Source organism: Acartia tonsa, chromosome 1 (assembly GCF_053477335.1).
Source record: "Acartia tonsa isolate MP-2025a chromosome 1, ASM5347733v1, whole genome shotgun sequence".
Classification (NCBI taxonomy): domain Eukaryota; kingdom Metazoa; phylum Arthropoda; class Copepoda; order Calanoida; family Acartiidae; genus Acartia; species Acartia tonsa.
In genome coordinates this window covers 50,903,627-50,919,429 of record NC_137260.1, presented here as the reverse complement: position 1 = coordinate 50,919,429, position 15,803 = coordinate 50,903,627, and the positions used below count along the sequence as shown (strand labels likewise).

At 30.8% G+C, this 15,803-nt stretch overlaps 1 protein-coding gene across 5 annotated transcripts in view; it reads right to left on the bottom strand.

Moving 5' to 3' along the window:
• The window catches only part of LOC145323275 (3',5'-cyclic-AMP phosphodiesterase 4C-like), a 325,817-nt gene that overhangs the window by 108,699 nt on the left and 201,315 nt on the right, over positions 1-15,803 (bottom strand). The window contains exon 2 of one of the 5 annotated variants that reach the window (XM_080165729.1): positions 11,689-11,909. The exons of the other annotated variants lie outside the window; for them this stretch is intronic. Coding sequence (XP_080021855.1) covers positions 11,689-11,852 — 164 coding nt within the window. The 5' untranslated portion in view covers positions 11,853-11,909. The remainder of the gene's footprint in view (positions 1-11,688; positions 11,910-15,803) is intronic. 5 annotated transcript variants of the gene reach the window in all.

Here is a 15,803-nt window from a genome sequence, read left to right as displayed (position 1 = left end):
AAGAGGATTTTTTTTATTATTCTCTGGAACTTCCTAAACTGTGCCTTCCCAAATTAATCAGCCCATTACTTATGTTTGTGTTGTATGCATACATTGTTATTATTGTTATTATGCCATTATTGTCACAATTTGACATTATTCAGGTATACAAATATACTACTATGGCATACAGGGTGTTTCCTATATTTTGTCTTTAGTATTTATTTTGAGGTCTTATGTTTATTTTAACTTAATTCAGTTCTAAATTTGAAAAAAATACAGAAATACAGAAATCGAATATAGAGATGCCTCATTAATAGTATTGTACCTTGTTGTCCTAGGAATCATTGTTCCAAATTTATATGAATAGGGTAATTATATCATAAAAAAAAATTTGCATCAAAAAAGTTTAAAACTCAGCAATGTAATATAGAGTTGCTACGCTTTCTAAATCGTACCTAACTGTTGTAGTATGAAATAGATAAAACAATTCTAACATGTCCCAATTAACGTCCAAGCTTTTTCATTTGGAGGGGGGGGGGAAGCGGGTGAAACAAAAAATGATTTGGGGGGTAATCTTTATATTATATAGGCAAGGACGTCCAAGCATTAGTATTTGGGGAGGGGAGAGTTATTATTAAAAATATAAAATCCATTTCGGAGGGAGGGGGGGGGGGGTGTAATTACCCATTAACCCCCGCCCCTTTTGAACGTCCCTGGTTACGAACGTACCGACCCTAATTCTAGAAAAGCTTCGTTTTTTTTAAAAAGCACCCGGTACTATTGTTTATCAAGTAGATTAGTGTACAGTGCTAAATTTTGAATATTTGTTATGTGCGTAGGTATTGTGTAACATTCAAATAATTTCATTTACGCATTAATAAAATTATATTAGTTTACATAAGCGTTTCCTCTTATATATGACATATAGTTCTTTTTTTCAAATTCAATAGTTGTATCAATTTGTATTGATGCTCATTGCTCATCTACTTAGGGTTAATTTTTTTCTGTAATAGTTTTTTTTAAAATTAATTGTAATTTAGGTTAGGATATTTGGGTACATGCCAGCCAAACAGGGTTGCCCTCACCCAACATACGAAGGAGTTAGGCACCAAAAAAATACCTTTTCCCTTATCTTAATTAGTTTCTTCTAAACTTTTTGAGGGAAAGCTCAATAACTATCATGACGTTATATTTTTAAAAAAAAAAATATAAAAAAAGTAAGAAAAATTGCAACAAGAAGAGATTGTGTACTTAAGTATAAGTAACTTTATCCTTTGATATGAAAGAATTGGGAACTATTTAATTTAGCACTCCATTGAACAAGAAAGACTTCTTAGGATATACCCACCTCAGCTTAAGTATTTGTAATCAAAACAAGGACAGATATATCCATTGTTATCTTAGTAATCTCTATAAAATGATGACATCAAACATATGAAGTAAATATTTGTTTCTCTTAATATTCTAGATAAATACAAACTTTTAGATGTATAAAACCATTATCGCATAATAACTAATTTGCATATTTTTTCACCAAGTCATTTGTCTATCTCTTACTACACAAAAAGCAACCCAAATACTAAATTAGCTGCGCTACCGAAATATTTTATAATTTTGCTGCCAAAATATATGAAACAAAATGGGTATAGGGCATAAGAAAATAAACTACGCAATTCAGATAGTTATAATTCTAGACTTACTTTCAAGAAATTTGGCAAGCTAAATTGTTACCAACATCTAAAAATTAGTTAATTTATTTTAGTTTATTTTTTATTCGAAATGATAAAGTTGATTTCTCGGCTGCTATTCCAAATAAACACTAAAATTTTCGGTGAAGATTTTCGACAACAAAGGCCATTCAGAATGTGGTTTAATTCGTCCGTTTGTCTGTCGGTCACGCTACAAAAGACACACACACACACATCTGTTTTCAGCTTTTCTATCTTTTGTACTTCAAAACTTATTGTCTTGACACGCAAACGGGTCTAAATTTTAACAGATCCACACTGCATTATTCGTTGAGTTATTTCTGATACATAAAAATATTTAACATATGTATGTAGTATAAAGATTAATAAGGATTATAAGTTAACTTTGTGGGAAAGATTTTTAGCTGTAAATCTACACCTGGCTTTGCAAATGACCGCTAGGCTAGAAAACCCACCCCATTTCCCCCCTCCGGGACTTCAAATTGCGACAGATTAACCTAACTATGCTGCCTTCCCCTTTTTGAGGTAAATGATTCCCTGATTGATTTCATGTATGATTAACATGTATTTGGAATTTTCAAGAAGGAGAAATTAATATTGATACCTTTGTCTTAATTGCCTGGCAAAAGTAAGTCATTCAGTAAGTCACCTGAGCTATCGTATCTCCGGATCCGACACTTATGTATGTTTTTTTTTTTATAGTTTTAAAGTTAAAAATATTAAATCTAAATTTTTTATAGTCATGATCCAAGCTTTCAAAATAAAGAAAAAATAAATAAAGACAGCACCATTCTTCTATTTACAAGGCCGGAGGGAAAATATATTTTTTCCCTTATAACACTTTGATGATGTCACACACTTTTAACTTTTTATGAGTAAAAAATGCTGGAATATTTTTTTAAAAAACATATAACTACAAATATAACCAGGGAGGGAGGGGACATTGTACCCTAAATTAAACTTGTTTCTAATGTTTTACGACAACTTTCTCTCTTTTGTCTCTTTATATTTCGGAGACTTTTTATTTGTTCGAGTTGACAAGACCAAATTGTGTCAAAAATTATTCATGTGACGTCATAAAAATGAAGGAGATGAGAGGAGAAGTAGGAAGGAAAACCCCTAAAAAAGAGATGTATAATTTCTCATTTCTATGACGTCACGTGGATCATTTTTGACACAATTTGGTCTTTGTCGTTCGAGTTGTATCAGCTATTAGAGTACAAACTTTTCCATCAATAATTTCAATATATAATTAAGGGTATACAATGCAAATCAATGAAACTACAATCCATAATCGTATAAAATTACTTACTATTTAAAATATTAAAACTCCTATATTTTGTAATCAACCATCAAGGAAAATTAATATCAATGTGATGACGTCACTAATTGATACCAGTTTAACTTGAAACAGATGGCTCCACCAAAACTTTACACTTTCAACAATTTACATACCTGAAAAAAAATCATAAAATAAATATCTTTTAGATAATGTTTAGGATGAATAAAGTCTAAATATCTGTATGTTTATTACTATATTTCTTTGTATACTCCTATTTACTAAACTTGCGGCTACTATCCCAAAGATAGGGGCCCGAGGCTAGAAAATAGCTTTAAAAAGCTAACCTAAAACCATTACTGGACCTATGTGAAGCATATCTTTAAAAAATTTACTCAATCGGTTCAGTGGTTATTAAGATCTTAAGCTTTGGCTAAAACAAAAATTTAAAAAAATCACATTCCTCCATAAAAAGATGATTTTTACCAGAAACCTTATACCTTAATATGCATGGTAAGGAATAAAAAAAATAATTTATTGATCAAACCTTGTCAAACACATCTGTTGTCAAAATGATTATTCCAAGGGACACTCCTAGATTATAACCAGGCGACTATGCCTCTAGATTCACATAAAATATGTAAGGATCGTGATACCCACAATCAAAATATATAAAATCTTCTTTGGAACTCAAAGATGCCTACTATAAAGGAGATCCACATCGGTCAGTTGTCAAAACTTACACACAGTCTTAAAGAATTAGTGTTAATAGTTAAAAGCTTCTTGCATGTCATTAAATTGTTTTTATCAAAATGAAACATATTAAATCAAATTGACAAGCCCTTTAGGCTAAGGCGAAATTACTAATAGTCTTATAATTTACAAATTTTCTGCTTGACCCCTTTGAAGAGTATTTTTTAAGCCTCTCATATTAATTTTACAAGTAAATAAATGATAATGTTGTAGAGTATATTGAATATTTTGTGTAACGTAATGTAAATAATTATTAACCAATTTCTACCATAATCACACCTCAGAACATGTTCAGAACAAAAATGTAGGTGCTTTCACACAAAGTGCCAGTTGAACACTGATAAACCCTATTTTGTTTTGAAAATTAAATAGTTTTTCTATGCCTAACCACTGCAGGGCCTACCCACTACCAAACCTGACCTAAAGTAATAAACAAACAAGAAAAACAAGCCCTTCTTTATTTTATACTAGCGGCTTCGCCCCTAGCCTCTAGGAGCTTTTTCCCAAGAGGTAATTAAAGAAAAAAAATGAAGTACCTCTGGAGATGCCCCTACTCCACCACTTATTTTAAGATTAAGATTGAGGTTTTTTATTTTGAGAGGGTTGGGGGTGTCCCACCCCCCAAGAAAATAGTTTTGTAAAGTGACCCAACACCTTTTCCACAACAAACTTTTTGATTTCACCAACTTTGCCTAAATCTAATCTATCTGAAAGCTTGACCCATTTAAAAATTGTAACTATGCCTCGCATGAAATGAAATGAAATTGCATGCCAGTTTCATATATACAAAGCTCGTATGGTGGCCCATAACTAAACTGGTAAATGACACAAACATTAAACATACCAACATTCTCAAAAAGGATGACAATGTTTGCAGAGGCGAAAGTATTTTAATTTGTAGAAGACTATACATTTGTTATTATTTATCACAGTGAAACCTAAATATTGCACTATTATAACTTTCTTAAACAAGAATTGGACATTTGAAATAACCAAAAAAGTTCAATTAAATTTGACCTATTATACTGTATGTCTTGTGTTAGGCAAAATACTTTACTGTATTATGAAAGAGTACCGTTTATGTACTAATTCATTTTAGCTTTTGAAAAAGAACGTTTAAGATTTTCCAATAATAAGAAGGGGGAAGGGAGAAACACCCCTGTATCACCTTTGAACGTCCTTGCTTTTAAACATAAATAGGTAGAGCAGATACATATATTTTATCGTATCTCAATATCAATGATACCAACCTTCCAGTAGAAAAAATATTTTTTTTTCACAGTTTTTAGTTCAATTATGTCACCAATATTTAATTACCACCATTATATCTGATGAAATAAGAATGTCAGTAGCAATTTTAAAGGCAAGACAATTTTATACTGCCCAACTGTGCTATATACTATACACTATACATATACATATTTGTTTAATTAGGATAAAAGGGGAAATGAGCTTTCGTGGCGAAATAAATCCTCATTTCCTTTTCTTCAACTTTTGTTTTTGTTTAATTTGATTCAACACATTGTGTTCAAAAGACACAAACTATGCACATTTTAAAATGATTGATTATTAAACATAAAATATCAAACCAAGTTGGAATAATTTATATTGTAAGGAACAAATCAAAACCTGTGACAAGCTCTAGTAATTCGTATTTTTCTGGCATAAAAACTGTACAAATCATAGCTCAGCATTAGATGTTTATAATTGTATTTCTAAGACTTATTCTGTTTTATACAAAATATAATTTATTGTATTTTTTGGAAGCCCTCATCTACATATCAATTAAAAACAAGGATGACAACATCCATAAGTAGCGAAGCACAAAAAATCGTGGATGAAAATACGTAAAAGTAGATTTAAAGTGTACTTATTAAAATCAAGAATAGATTTATAGGAGAAAATAAACACGAAACCTTGTTTTATTTTTAATGATGACGACGGTCAAAGTAGATTACATAAAAGATTCTCATAACAATGAGAAAAATTATTTTGATACTGATATCCCAAAAAAGTTCGAAAATTGGACCAAAAACACCAAATATATGGGGAAATATGTAAAACATATAAAAATAGCCAAAAACCTGATAAAAGGCAGTCTGACCGCCATGGTTCTTTTCTTTAAACGACGGGAAATTTAATTTTGATATCTATAACTGAAAAATTTTTGAAAATCGGACCATAAACACTGAAGATATGGAGAATAATGTGAAAAATATAAAAATAGCCTAAAACCTGCAAAAAGGCAGTCTGGCCGTCAGGGTTGTTTTCTTTAAACGACGGGAAATGTAATTCTTATATCTATAACTGAAAAAATTTTGAAAATTGGACCATAAACACTGAAGATATGGTGAAAATGTGAAAAATACAAAAATAGCCTAAAACCTGCAAAATGGCGGTGTGGCCGTCATGGATGTTTTCTGTAAACGACAGGAAATTTAATTTTGATATCAATAACTGAAAAAATTTTGAAAATCAGACCATAAACACTGAAGATATGGAGAAAAATGTAAAAAATACAAAAATAGCCTAAAACCTGCTAAAAAGCGGTCCGACCGCCCTTGATGTTTTATAGTTAATTGTGCTCCTTAATAATGGGAATGTTGTCAAAAAAAAAATTCAGCTGTCTATCTTTAATAGGAGCCGAGAAAATCACGTTTCCCCTATTCTGTCTCACACGGACGGACAGACGGACGGACGGACATTTCGAATTATAGAGTAGCTTCGCTACTAATAACATGAATTTGGCTGCTTATTATAATTTGTTTTTTTTTGTCTGAATTAGTCATGTAAGAAGGTACAGCAAATCAGGGGTATAAGCTAATGGGAGAACTATGATACATCCCCAATGTTGATTAAAAATACTCCTTTTATAGATTAAAACTATTGGTTATTAAGATGTGTGATACTACAACTTTAGAACAAACCAATCAAAATTCAATAAAAGAACAGTACACAAAGTTTGGGTCAACAATTATTATAATGTGGATATAATATGGGAGGTGGCAAGAGGAAATGCTCATGGAATATGTAGTCAATAGGTAAATTTGGCAAGGGTGGTGCCACACCTCCCTTCAACCTTCCTGTTGTATAATAAGTAAACAGCCTAATGTAGTAAAATTGATGCAGTATTACAAGCTGATAATAAGAAAAGCAAATAACCATTTATATATGTTGACATAATAAAAGTAAGTCCTTAATAGTATTCTGGAACATAATAATCCACCTAAACTTGTACAAACAATAATATGTGTGGAGAAATAATTTAATAAACAATATGATAATTCTGGTGGGTTATCAGTGATGAAGTTGACAGTATTTTACCTAGAGTAAAAGAATAATCTTGATAGAAAAATATTCAATTTAATACAAAATAGTTCTTTCAAATATTAAACATAAATTCTGTATTATCTGCGTTTTAAAATCAAACATCTGAAAAAATTCATTCAAAAAATTTTACATAAAATATATAAACTCAATCCTTGGTCACTTTTAAGGGAAAATTTTCAAATTAGACTGGCGGTAACGCAGTTATCTTGACAATTTTTTTTATCATAACGTCCTAAAAAGAACACAGGATATATTTCTTTTATTAAAGTATGAGTATCATGTTTTGTTCTATGTCAAAATTTGAAGGTTTAAAAAGAAAAACATTTCTTTAAATATTAATAATTCTTCTAATGTATAGGTAAGACAAGGGAATAAATCACAGATTATCTTTTTAAGAAAAAAGAATTTATTTGATGGTCCCTGCTGTGGTATATAAAAGTTATTGGTACAGATCCATCAAGCAGTGTACATAAATTGGCAAGTTCAGAGCATCCAATAATGAGCATTGCACACAAACTAGGCTTGGAATAGTTATGGATGACAGTGACACTGCAGATAGGATCATTTAATTTAAGTATGCATATTTATCCTATTATACAAAGTAATAAGGATTTTTGTCTGAAGCTGGTTATCTATTTCAGGTAAGCTCCGCATAGATCCCATAATGGTTATGGGCTATTTAATTTTCAGATTTAGGTCTTCGAATGGTTTTCAGCTATTTTTAAGCCCTCTTTTGCCCGCTTGAATAAAGATCCTTTAGATGCTAGGGGCAGCAACATAATTTAAGAACTGCATGAATAGATTATTTACTGTAAAAAAACCTAAGTAAACTAAACTTTGCTTCAAGCATATTTTTTTGGCCCATCCCATGTGTAGCTGAATAATCTATATTCTGTTGAAATATCTAGATATCTAACTCTGGCTTAGCACCAGCTCTCATATACCGAGAGAGAGAGGGGACAATGGGATGTTAATTTTAAAGTTTTATAATAAAGTTTTCATATTCGTTGGCTTAACAACTTTGGAGACTTTAGTGAATTTTGATTGGTTGATTCATGAAGTTGAGTGTTTAAACTCCTCACTTTAAACCACTTATTTTTATCTACAGAAGGGGAAATTTTGTGTATCATCATTGGGGATGTACATCAATTTATCGGCCATTGTCTTAACCCTTTAGATCCCTGTCTCATGTACCAACTAAACAATAACACAATCATTCATTAAACCAGTAGGATGTAGGATAAATAAGAAATGAATCTGTTTAAACAAGGATTTTTAAGAGGGAAATTGACTTCTTAGACTTCTTTACTACAGTATAAGTAAAAATGTCTTATAATTGTTTTATGTTATAAAACTAAAAATGACTTATATAAATATGTTTTATTTAATTAAGTTAATGAAGAAAATTAATCTTTTAAAAGTTTTTTGACAACAATTTTTTATGTGATATAATTATCCTATTCATGTGATCTTTGGAATACTGATTCATAGAAAAAAGAAATGTTTTATGCGAAGAATCTCTATAATTAAGTCATAAAAGTGTAAGTATGCCCTTAAAAACTTTCCTGTATTTAAGTAGTTTTGCAATTGTACATGTACTTACAATTTTGATAGGAATTATACATTTATATTTTTCTTATTCAGTTCTGAAACTCTACAAGTGTTAATGCTCGTTTGTCCTACCATTTTAGAGCTTCACTTTTATGGATGTTGTCATCTTGTTTATACAAATCATACTCGCTTGAAATTATATCTATCTATTTGTTAAACAGTAAGTAAATGAGAAAAGTTTAGTGATTCGAAGGTCAAAAAAAAAATTTCAAAGTGGCAAAATATCAAATTTAAACTTTAATTGCTTATTTTACAGATCAAAGTCAGTCTAATTAAAGGTTAGATAAACATCAATTTAGTATTATGATAAAAATATTATTTGAAAAAACAAAACAAAATGGGATAGGAAGTATAATTCTAGACAATAACAAGTATAACATGTTTGAAAAATTAGGAATTACAGTCAATTAAGTGTTTTTAGAAAACAAAGATAAATAATATTTATTCTTTCAGAAAACTGTTTGGGTATAGAATAATTACTGCTTGTTATGTAATGGGGTGTTGCTTAGACATGCATCTTGTGTATAATTAGGCATAATTTATGCTTGCTTTGGTTGTGCAGATGGAAATATTCATTTGTCTAGAGAAATAAAATAACTTTTCTGGTTTTCCGTCTAATGAAATGAGATATCTGAGAAGTAACTACCAAGTTGCATTTAATATATCATATAATATAAAAGTAACAGGATGTCTTTCTGTTAGTCTGCATGTAACTCAAGTTCTTGCTAACTGCTGTGCTGATATGGTTCTCGTTTATAGTGAAGCTTATTATAGGCCAAGGGAAAAATTGCCCCTTGAAACCCCTTTTTAATTAAATTTAAGGGTCTGCTTACATCTCCCCCCATCGTCAAGTGCTCTAAAAGGCCTCTAGGGGCGTAGCCACTATTGATCATTATTGCATTGGTATAAGCAGGTGTTCATTTTCTGAATGCTTAAACTTGAACATAATTTCTACAACAAATAATGCAAATAAGATTTCTAGTTTTGACTTTGAATTATAATTTGTCGGATGACAAAGAACTACAATTGAAGGTTTATTAATAAGAAGGATCTTTCAAGTGTTGAAATCACTGAAATTCCTAAAATTTTACTATTTACTATAATAGCGGCTCCGTCCCTATCACCTTTGGTCTCTGGTTTTAAATTGGGAAGGGAAGGGCAAACATTAAGCCTATGAAAACTACCCTAAGACTTATACTTAAAAACAAAATAGCTTTAAACCATCCTTAGACCTTTAAATTTGAAAAATTAATATTAAATAGGTTAAAAAAGAATTTCTACATAACTATTTGTAAGTAGTTATAAATTGTAAATGTATGTTATCTATAATAAAAAGTAGCTTGATGTCCGTCCGTCTATATGTCTGTTTGTCCCTTAAGATCTCTGTAAACACTGAACCGATTGGATTGTACTCTTTGGGGAATATACCTACTGGTCCTGTGGTGGTTTTAGGCTATTTTCTTGGGGGGTGAAACAACCCCAACCCCCCAAAAAAACAAAAAAATCTCCACCCAATTTTTTTTATGTAGGCTGTAGCAGTAGGTAGCATGTAGCAGTGCCTATTTATTTTTTTTCAACAAATTCTGCAGTAGGTAGCCTGTAGCAGTGCCCATTTTTTTGTAACAAATTCTATATGTAAGGGTTGACTTCCCCTTTACCTCATAGGGCGAAGCCCCTAGAGGCTAGAGGCGAAGCAGCTAGTATACATACAGGGAATAAACCATTCACTTTATATATTAGTGATTACTAAGAATATACAGAGATTTAATTAGTGCAAGGTAAGATAAACTATCAAGGGATATTATAAATTAATAAATGCAGTACAATATTACACAATTACATCATTAACACACCAAATCTATCTTTATTTTATTTATATTTACGTCATAGGAAGATATCAGGATACATATGTACATTGGTAAAATAAGATAGTTTATAAGATGAAATATGTTCATTATCTTACTATAACATTTGCAATATTAAATTAATACATCATCAAACCTAGAAAATGTTATGTTAAAGAATAATTTAAAATTGGTTTGTACATCAATTGATCGTCCATTTTCATATCCCCCAAAGACCACTGAAGCAAAAGTATGATGTAAGACAGTAAAATCGCAATTGCTGAAAAACAGAAAATATTGAAATAAGTCCAAATAAAGGGAGGAGGAGGGAGGGGGTAGGTAGTTAGTGTTTTAATTTAGGTTAGGTTAGGTTATATTAGGTACAGGGTAACCTAGCAGATTATGGCTCTGAAAAGTAAGGGATCCCCGCAAGACTTAGACATAAAGAAAGAACTACCTAACCCCTCTTATCATCAATTAGTTAAAAAATCAGGGGAGGGGTGGTTCTGTACTCGATGGGGACTTTGCGGGAAAGCAAATAAAAATTATATTAGTAGACATATTTTTATCCTGGACGTTTTTTCTCACATTAATTTTTTTCCTGTAAAAAAGGAGGGGTTGTTTTGAATGGAAATCTTATACAAAAACGAATTTTAGGAATGCTGCAAATTTTGAAGGGAGGGATGGGAAAATGCACTGTAAATTGTACTGGCCCCCAAAGTTTGATAAATTCAGTCTCTTATTCGTTAGCTAAATAACTTTTAATAACAATAGAACAGCATGGAATTCAAACAATAATTTGTAGAGATGCTGCGCATTCACAAATTATTAAAACTGTTTTCCAGTGGAAAGATGCGGAGAAAACTGTTGCAAAATTCAGAGTTGCCAAAGGCAAAATACATTTTGTCTCAACAAAAATTCAGGGACAGGGCAACTTGTTTAATATCTCTATAAACATTAAACACAAACTCTGATTATAAGAAAACGAGGGTGACACATTAATTTAGTTATTAAGAGATTAAAAATATTATTTAAGGAAATTTATCTCAAATTGACGTATCCATTTGTCTCCAGGTCCTATAAAGAAATACATATGGAATAATTTATAATATTTCAGTAAGAGGTAGGAGAAGGTTTGTATTTAGTGTGTGATACTGATAAAAAATTCTTCAAAGCCTACCTTTTACATTTGCGCATCATAAGCAGCTTGGCCGAATTGGATTGCGGCCGTTTCCGGCCATATTTATAGGCGGGCTGCTGCATCTGCTCCCGCTCTCCGCGCAGTTCGCCAATTGGAGCGTGGCCTGGACTGTACACTACAGTATTGGTTCTTTGCATCATCATGGCGCGGGTGGGTTAGTGCCGCGCTAACCTCTCCTCGGGCTGGAATAGGTCAGGCTGCTACCTGCGGGGTTACAAGTTTTAACTTGAGCATATGTTAAAATCAGTGGCGTGCACAGCGATTTACCAGGGGATTTTGAAACTAATAAGGGGGTGAAAAAGAGAGAGGACAAGCTGACCTAATTTTGATTTTGAGAGCGGTGTTGCAACCTCCCTGTAGCACGTCATTGGTTTATAAATGTATAAACAAGGATGACAACAACCATAAAGCTCTGATTTCAAGAAATAAACATAAATACTTGTATATGGGGGGTTGATTATTAATTCCTTATCATATATTCATTTTTACACTTTTATATTGGTTATCGTTTGGTTATCTATATTATATCAGGAATGAAATGTATGCCATATAATTAAGAAATTTATTATTTAATCAAAACAGAACATTACATAGCGCAACGAAACTTCTTTTTTTTAACGGGTTAATTTAGGGTGAGTAGATGCAGATATTGAAAAAAAAGGGGTATAAAATAAGTTCAGGAGCTGCATATTTAAAAAATAATTAGGCAGGCGGCTAAATACATCCGCTTGTACTAGGCTTTTAATATTTTTTTCTTTCTTTAGATACTACATCACATGTATTCCTGATATAATATTATTCTTTCATTAAGATAATCCAGGAATTGGAATAGTATTCGTCATATTTTTATTTTCATTAGAAAATGAGAATTATATATAATAAGTTTATTGTATAGAAATATGTTTTACATGTTCATAAATGTCCTTTTTTTATTTTTAAAGATTTTGAATATATTGTAATTTTATTTGGTTGATAAAAAAACTTTCATTTGTCTTGTATGTTGAAATGTTTATTTTGATAAACTATGATATATTATTTGAGTTCTATAATCGGATTTTCTCATTTTGAATTTCACATTAAAATTATGCTGCATTTAATAATAGTAACAGGATGTTTGATGTGTATGTCCGTGTATTGCAATGGATCTCACTGAGTGCGGAACCAATATGATTCTTCTTTACAATGAATCTTCGTATAATTTCAGATAATTTTTTCTGCTCTATGAGTTCAAATTTTGTAATGTAAGTGAAGGTTATACTCCTTCCCCCCCTTCCCATTTCTAGGATCGCATCCGGTAGCATCTAATAATGAAGCTGGATGTTTGAAGGCAAGTTAGGCTATCTAAATCCACTAAAACGATTGGAATAATTATTTTTTTATTATAAAAATTACATTTATTTCTTTTTAAATTTTAGGCTAAGAGTAGAAGGAGCTGTACTAAATATATAATTATATAATAAATGAAGACTGTCTAGTTTCGGGTTAAAATTGCAACTCTAATGCAATAATAAAGAACAAGGGCGATTAAAAATAATGTAAACGTAGCAGATCTAGTGCAGTTCATGGTAAACTGTGTAGTAACGATTATCTCAAAAAAATCATGAAGGCTACGTTAGAGATTATTCCTTTTATATTTTATACAGACTCTATTTAATTTGCAGAATTTTCCAAAACTACACTTATAAAGTAGTTTCACTACACAAAAATATTTTTCTATAGAAGTAAAAATATGCTATAAGTCCTGCAAAATTAAATTGTGAAGTGTGAAGAAATATTTCGCTGAGAAATGCAGTTAGTGAAAATTGGAAGATTTTTATCTGGTAATTCTACTTCAATTCTTTTCTTTGTAATAACTTTTTTTTATGTTTCCTATTTTTTTAACTAGCGGATTCACCATTCGCCTTCAGGGGCTTAGTGCAAAAGGGTTGTTGTGAATTTTGCGAATTCGCGATTTATTCGCGAAAATTTGCGACCCATTCGCATTTTTTTCGGCTGGGTAGGTAATAGAAGATGTAAATATACCTCTTGGGGCAAAGCCCCTAGAGGCTAGGGGCGAAGCCGCTAGTTAGATATACTGCATTATATTTGAAAATTGTTTCTGTATCTAGTGTCAGTTGGTCGGTAGGGCACTTGTCAAGTGATTTAAACTGCAAGATATAATGAAACTGTTGACAGCAGAGTTCTAAAAAGAAAATGGTAAATGCTGGTTTTCTTAAGAATTGTTGTATGAACTTTTTTTACCATTAAACACACTATCATATGAGAAAATCTAGCTGTCAAACAAAATATGCTTTAAAAAAAGACAAAAATATAATAGTATATGTTATTTTCAAAAGTCATTCGTTTCTTGCAATAAGGCAAAAAGTGCAATATGTCTGTTATACAGTTGCAATAAATGAAATAAATATAAAGTATAAAGTTACAAATATGAAAACTATGTTATACTAACTTACAAAACATTGAATACTAATTTGCTTTCATAAATGACTAACATATTAAGTGACAAATACTGTATGTTGGTATACACTTAGTATAATATGTCGTAGTGTCAGGGAAATATGGATTTTTAAGTTGATATTATGAGGAGGTGATTGTATAATTGCTTTAAATTTATGATTTTAAATTCTATGAAAAATATTTAAAATTAGCTCAACATACATCCATTGATAATAAATCATAGGTGTGTAATAAAATATGAAAAATTATATTTTAATTACCTATCCCAGGATCCCTGAACAGAATCAATTTCCGTAGGAGATTGGCCTACAAGGCTACAATATCAAGTGTGACACCAATCAATTTAGATAATATATAATCACGGATAAAAGAACGGGTTTTAAAAATTTAAAAAGGCTACACATGTCCAATGATTTTTAAAAAACCTTTTTTTTATTATTTACAGAATATTTTTATTATTTTTAAGATTATTGGATAAGATTTTTATCTATAAAACTACATTTTTGTTTTTTAGAGGATTCACAACTACCTACACTGACAAAATTAAAATATACTGTTGAAATTAAGACAACTATTACATGATTCAAATGATTAATGTAGCTAAATACCTGCCTTTATCCCTATTCTTTGTATACAAATATATATAAATATATCAGAAGTGCAGTGGAGGAAAACTAAATTAATATTTGATATAGGACAATTTCCTCTAACAAATTCTAGAGTATAGTGCAAAATAAACTCTTTTACTTAATTTAACAGCAAACATACTCTATATGCTGATCAATCAGATGGTAAAAAAGGATCAATGTCATAAGTGAAACAAAGGTGCACATGACACAGAATGATATATTGAATAAGTTCCATGTTGGAAGAATTTTTTATTTACACCTTTTAACTAATTCATGTGCAGGGGCTGTTAATCAGCCATTTAATTCCATTTTAAATTGCCGAAAATTCAATATTTTGTTGGTGTAGACTTGTTTTTTGATATAGCTGAAGGGAAGTGGGTAAGAAGAGGGGGTAAGGAAATTTTCACTTAGAATTGTTTGTCTAAATCACATTTCCTAGTCCCTGATTAATATTTAAAAATGTTAAAATCAATAAAGTCATCTAAAAATTTTATATGTTATCTAAATCTAGATTCGATGCTTGAAATTAGGAAACGGATTGTGATATAGCTCTTTAAAGTTAGCCAAAATCCTAATTTGGTAGATTAGCATTAAACCAAAATTGTCAAATTAAGGTCAAATATGTACCTAATAGGCAAGCTAAAGCATTATAAGCTACTTGTTTGCTTATATACAAGTGCCAGACTTGATAAAAAATATATTTGCGCATCAAGTTGTACATCTTGCAGAAAAGTTTGTCCAAGAAGAATATTTTGGCAGATGAACTAATTTCTATTTTCTTGAACAATAATGTATAACTAATAATTATGTTTTATGACCAGAAGCATACATAAAGGTGGGTGAAAATTATGTTCATTATGTAGGGGGGTATACACTCCATTGACAATAAAATGACACCACTAATGATGTCTGTAATACACCCCCCTAAAACTCAAACTAATCAGTTTTAATCTGCCCGGCTGTATAAATACTCACTTTGTATTCAGGAGACCTGAGCAGCACTAAATA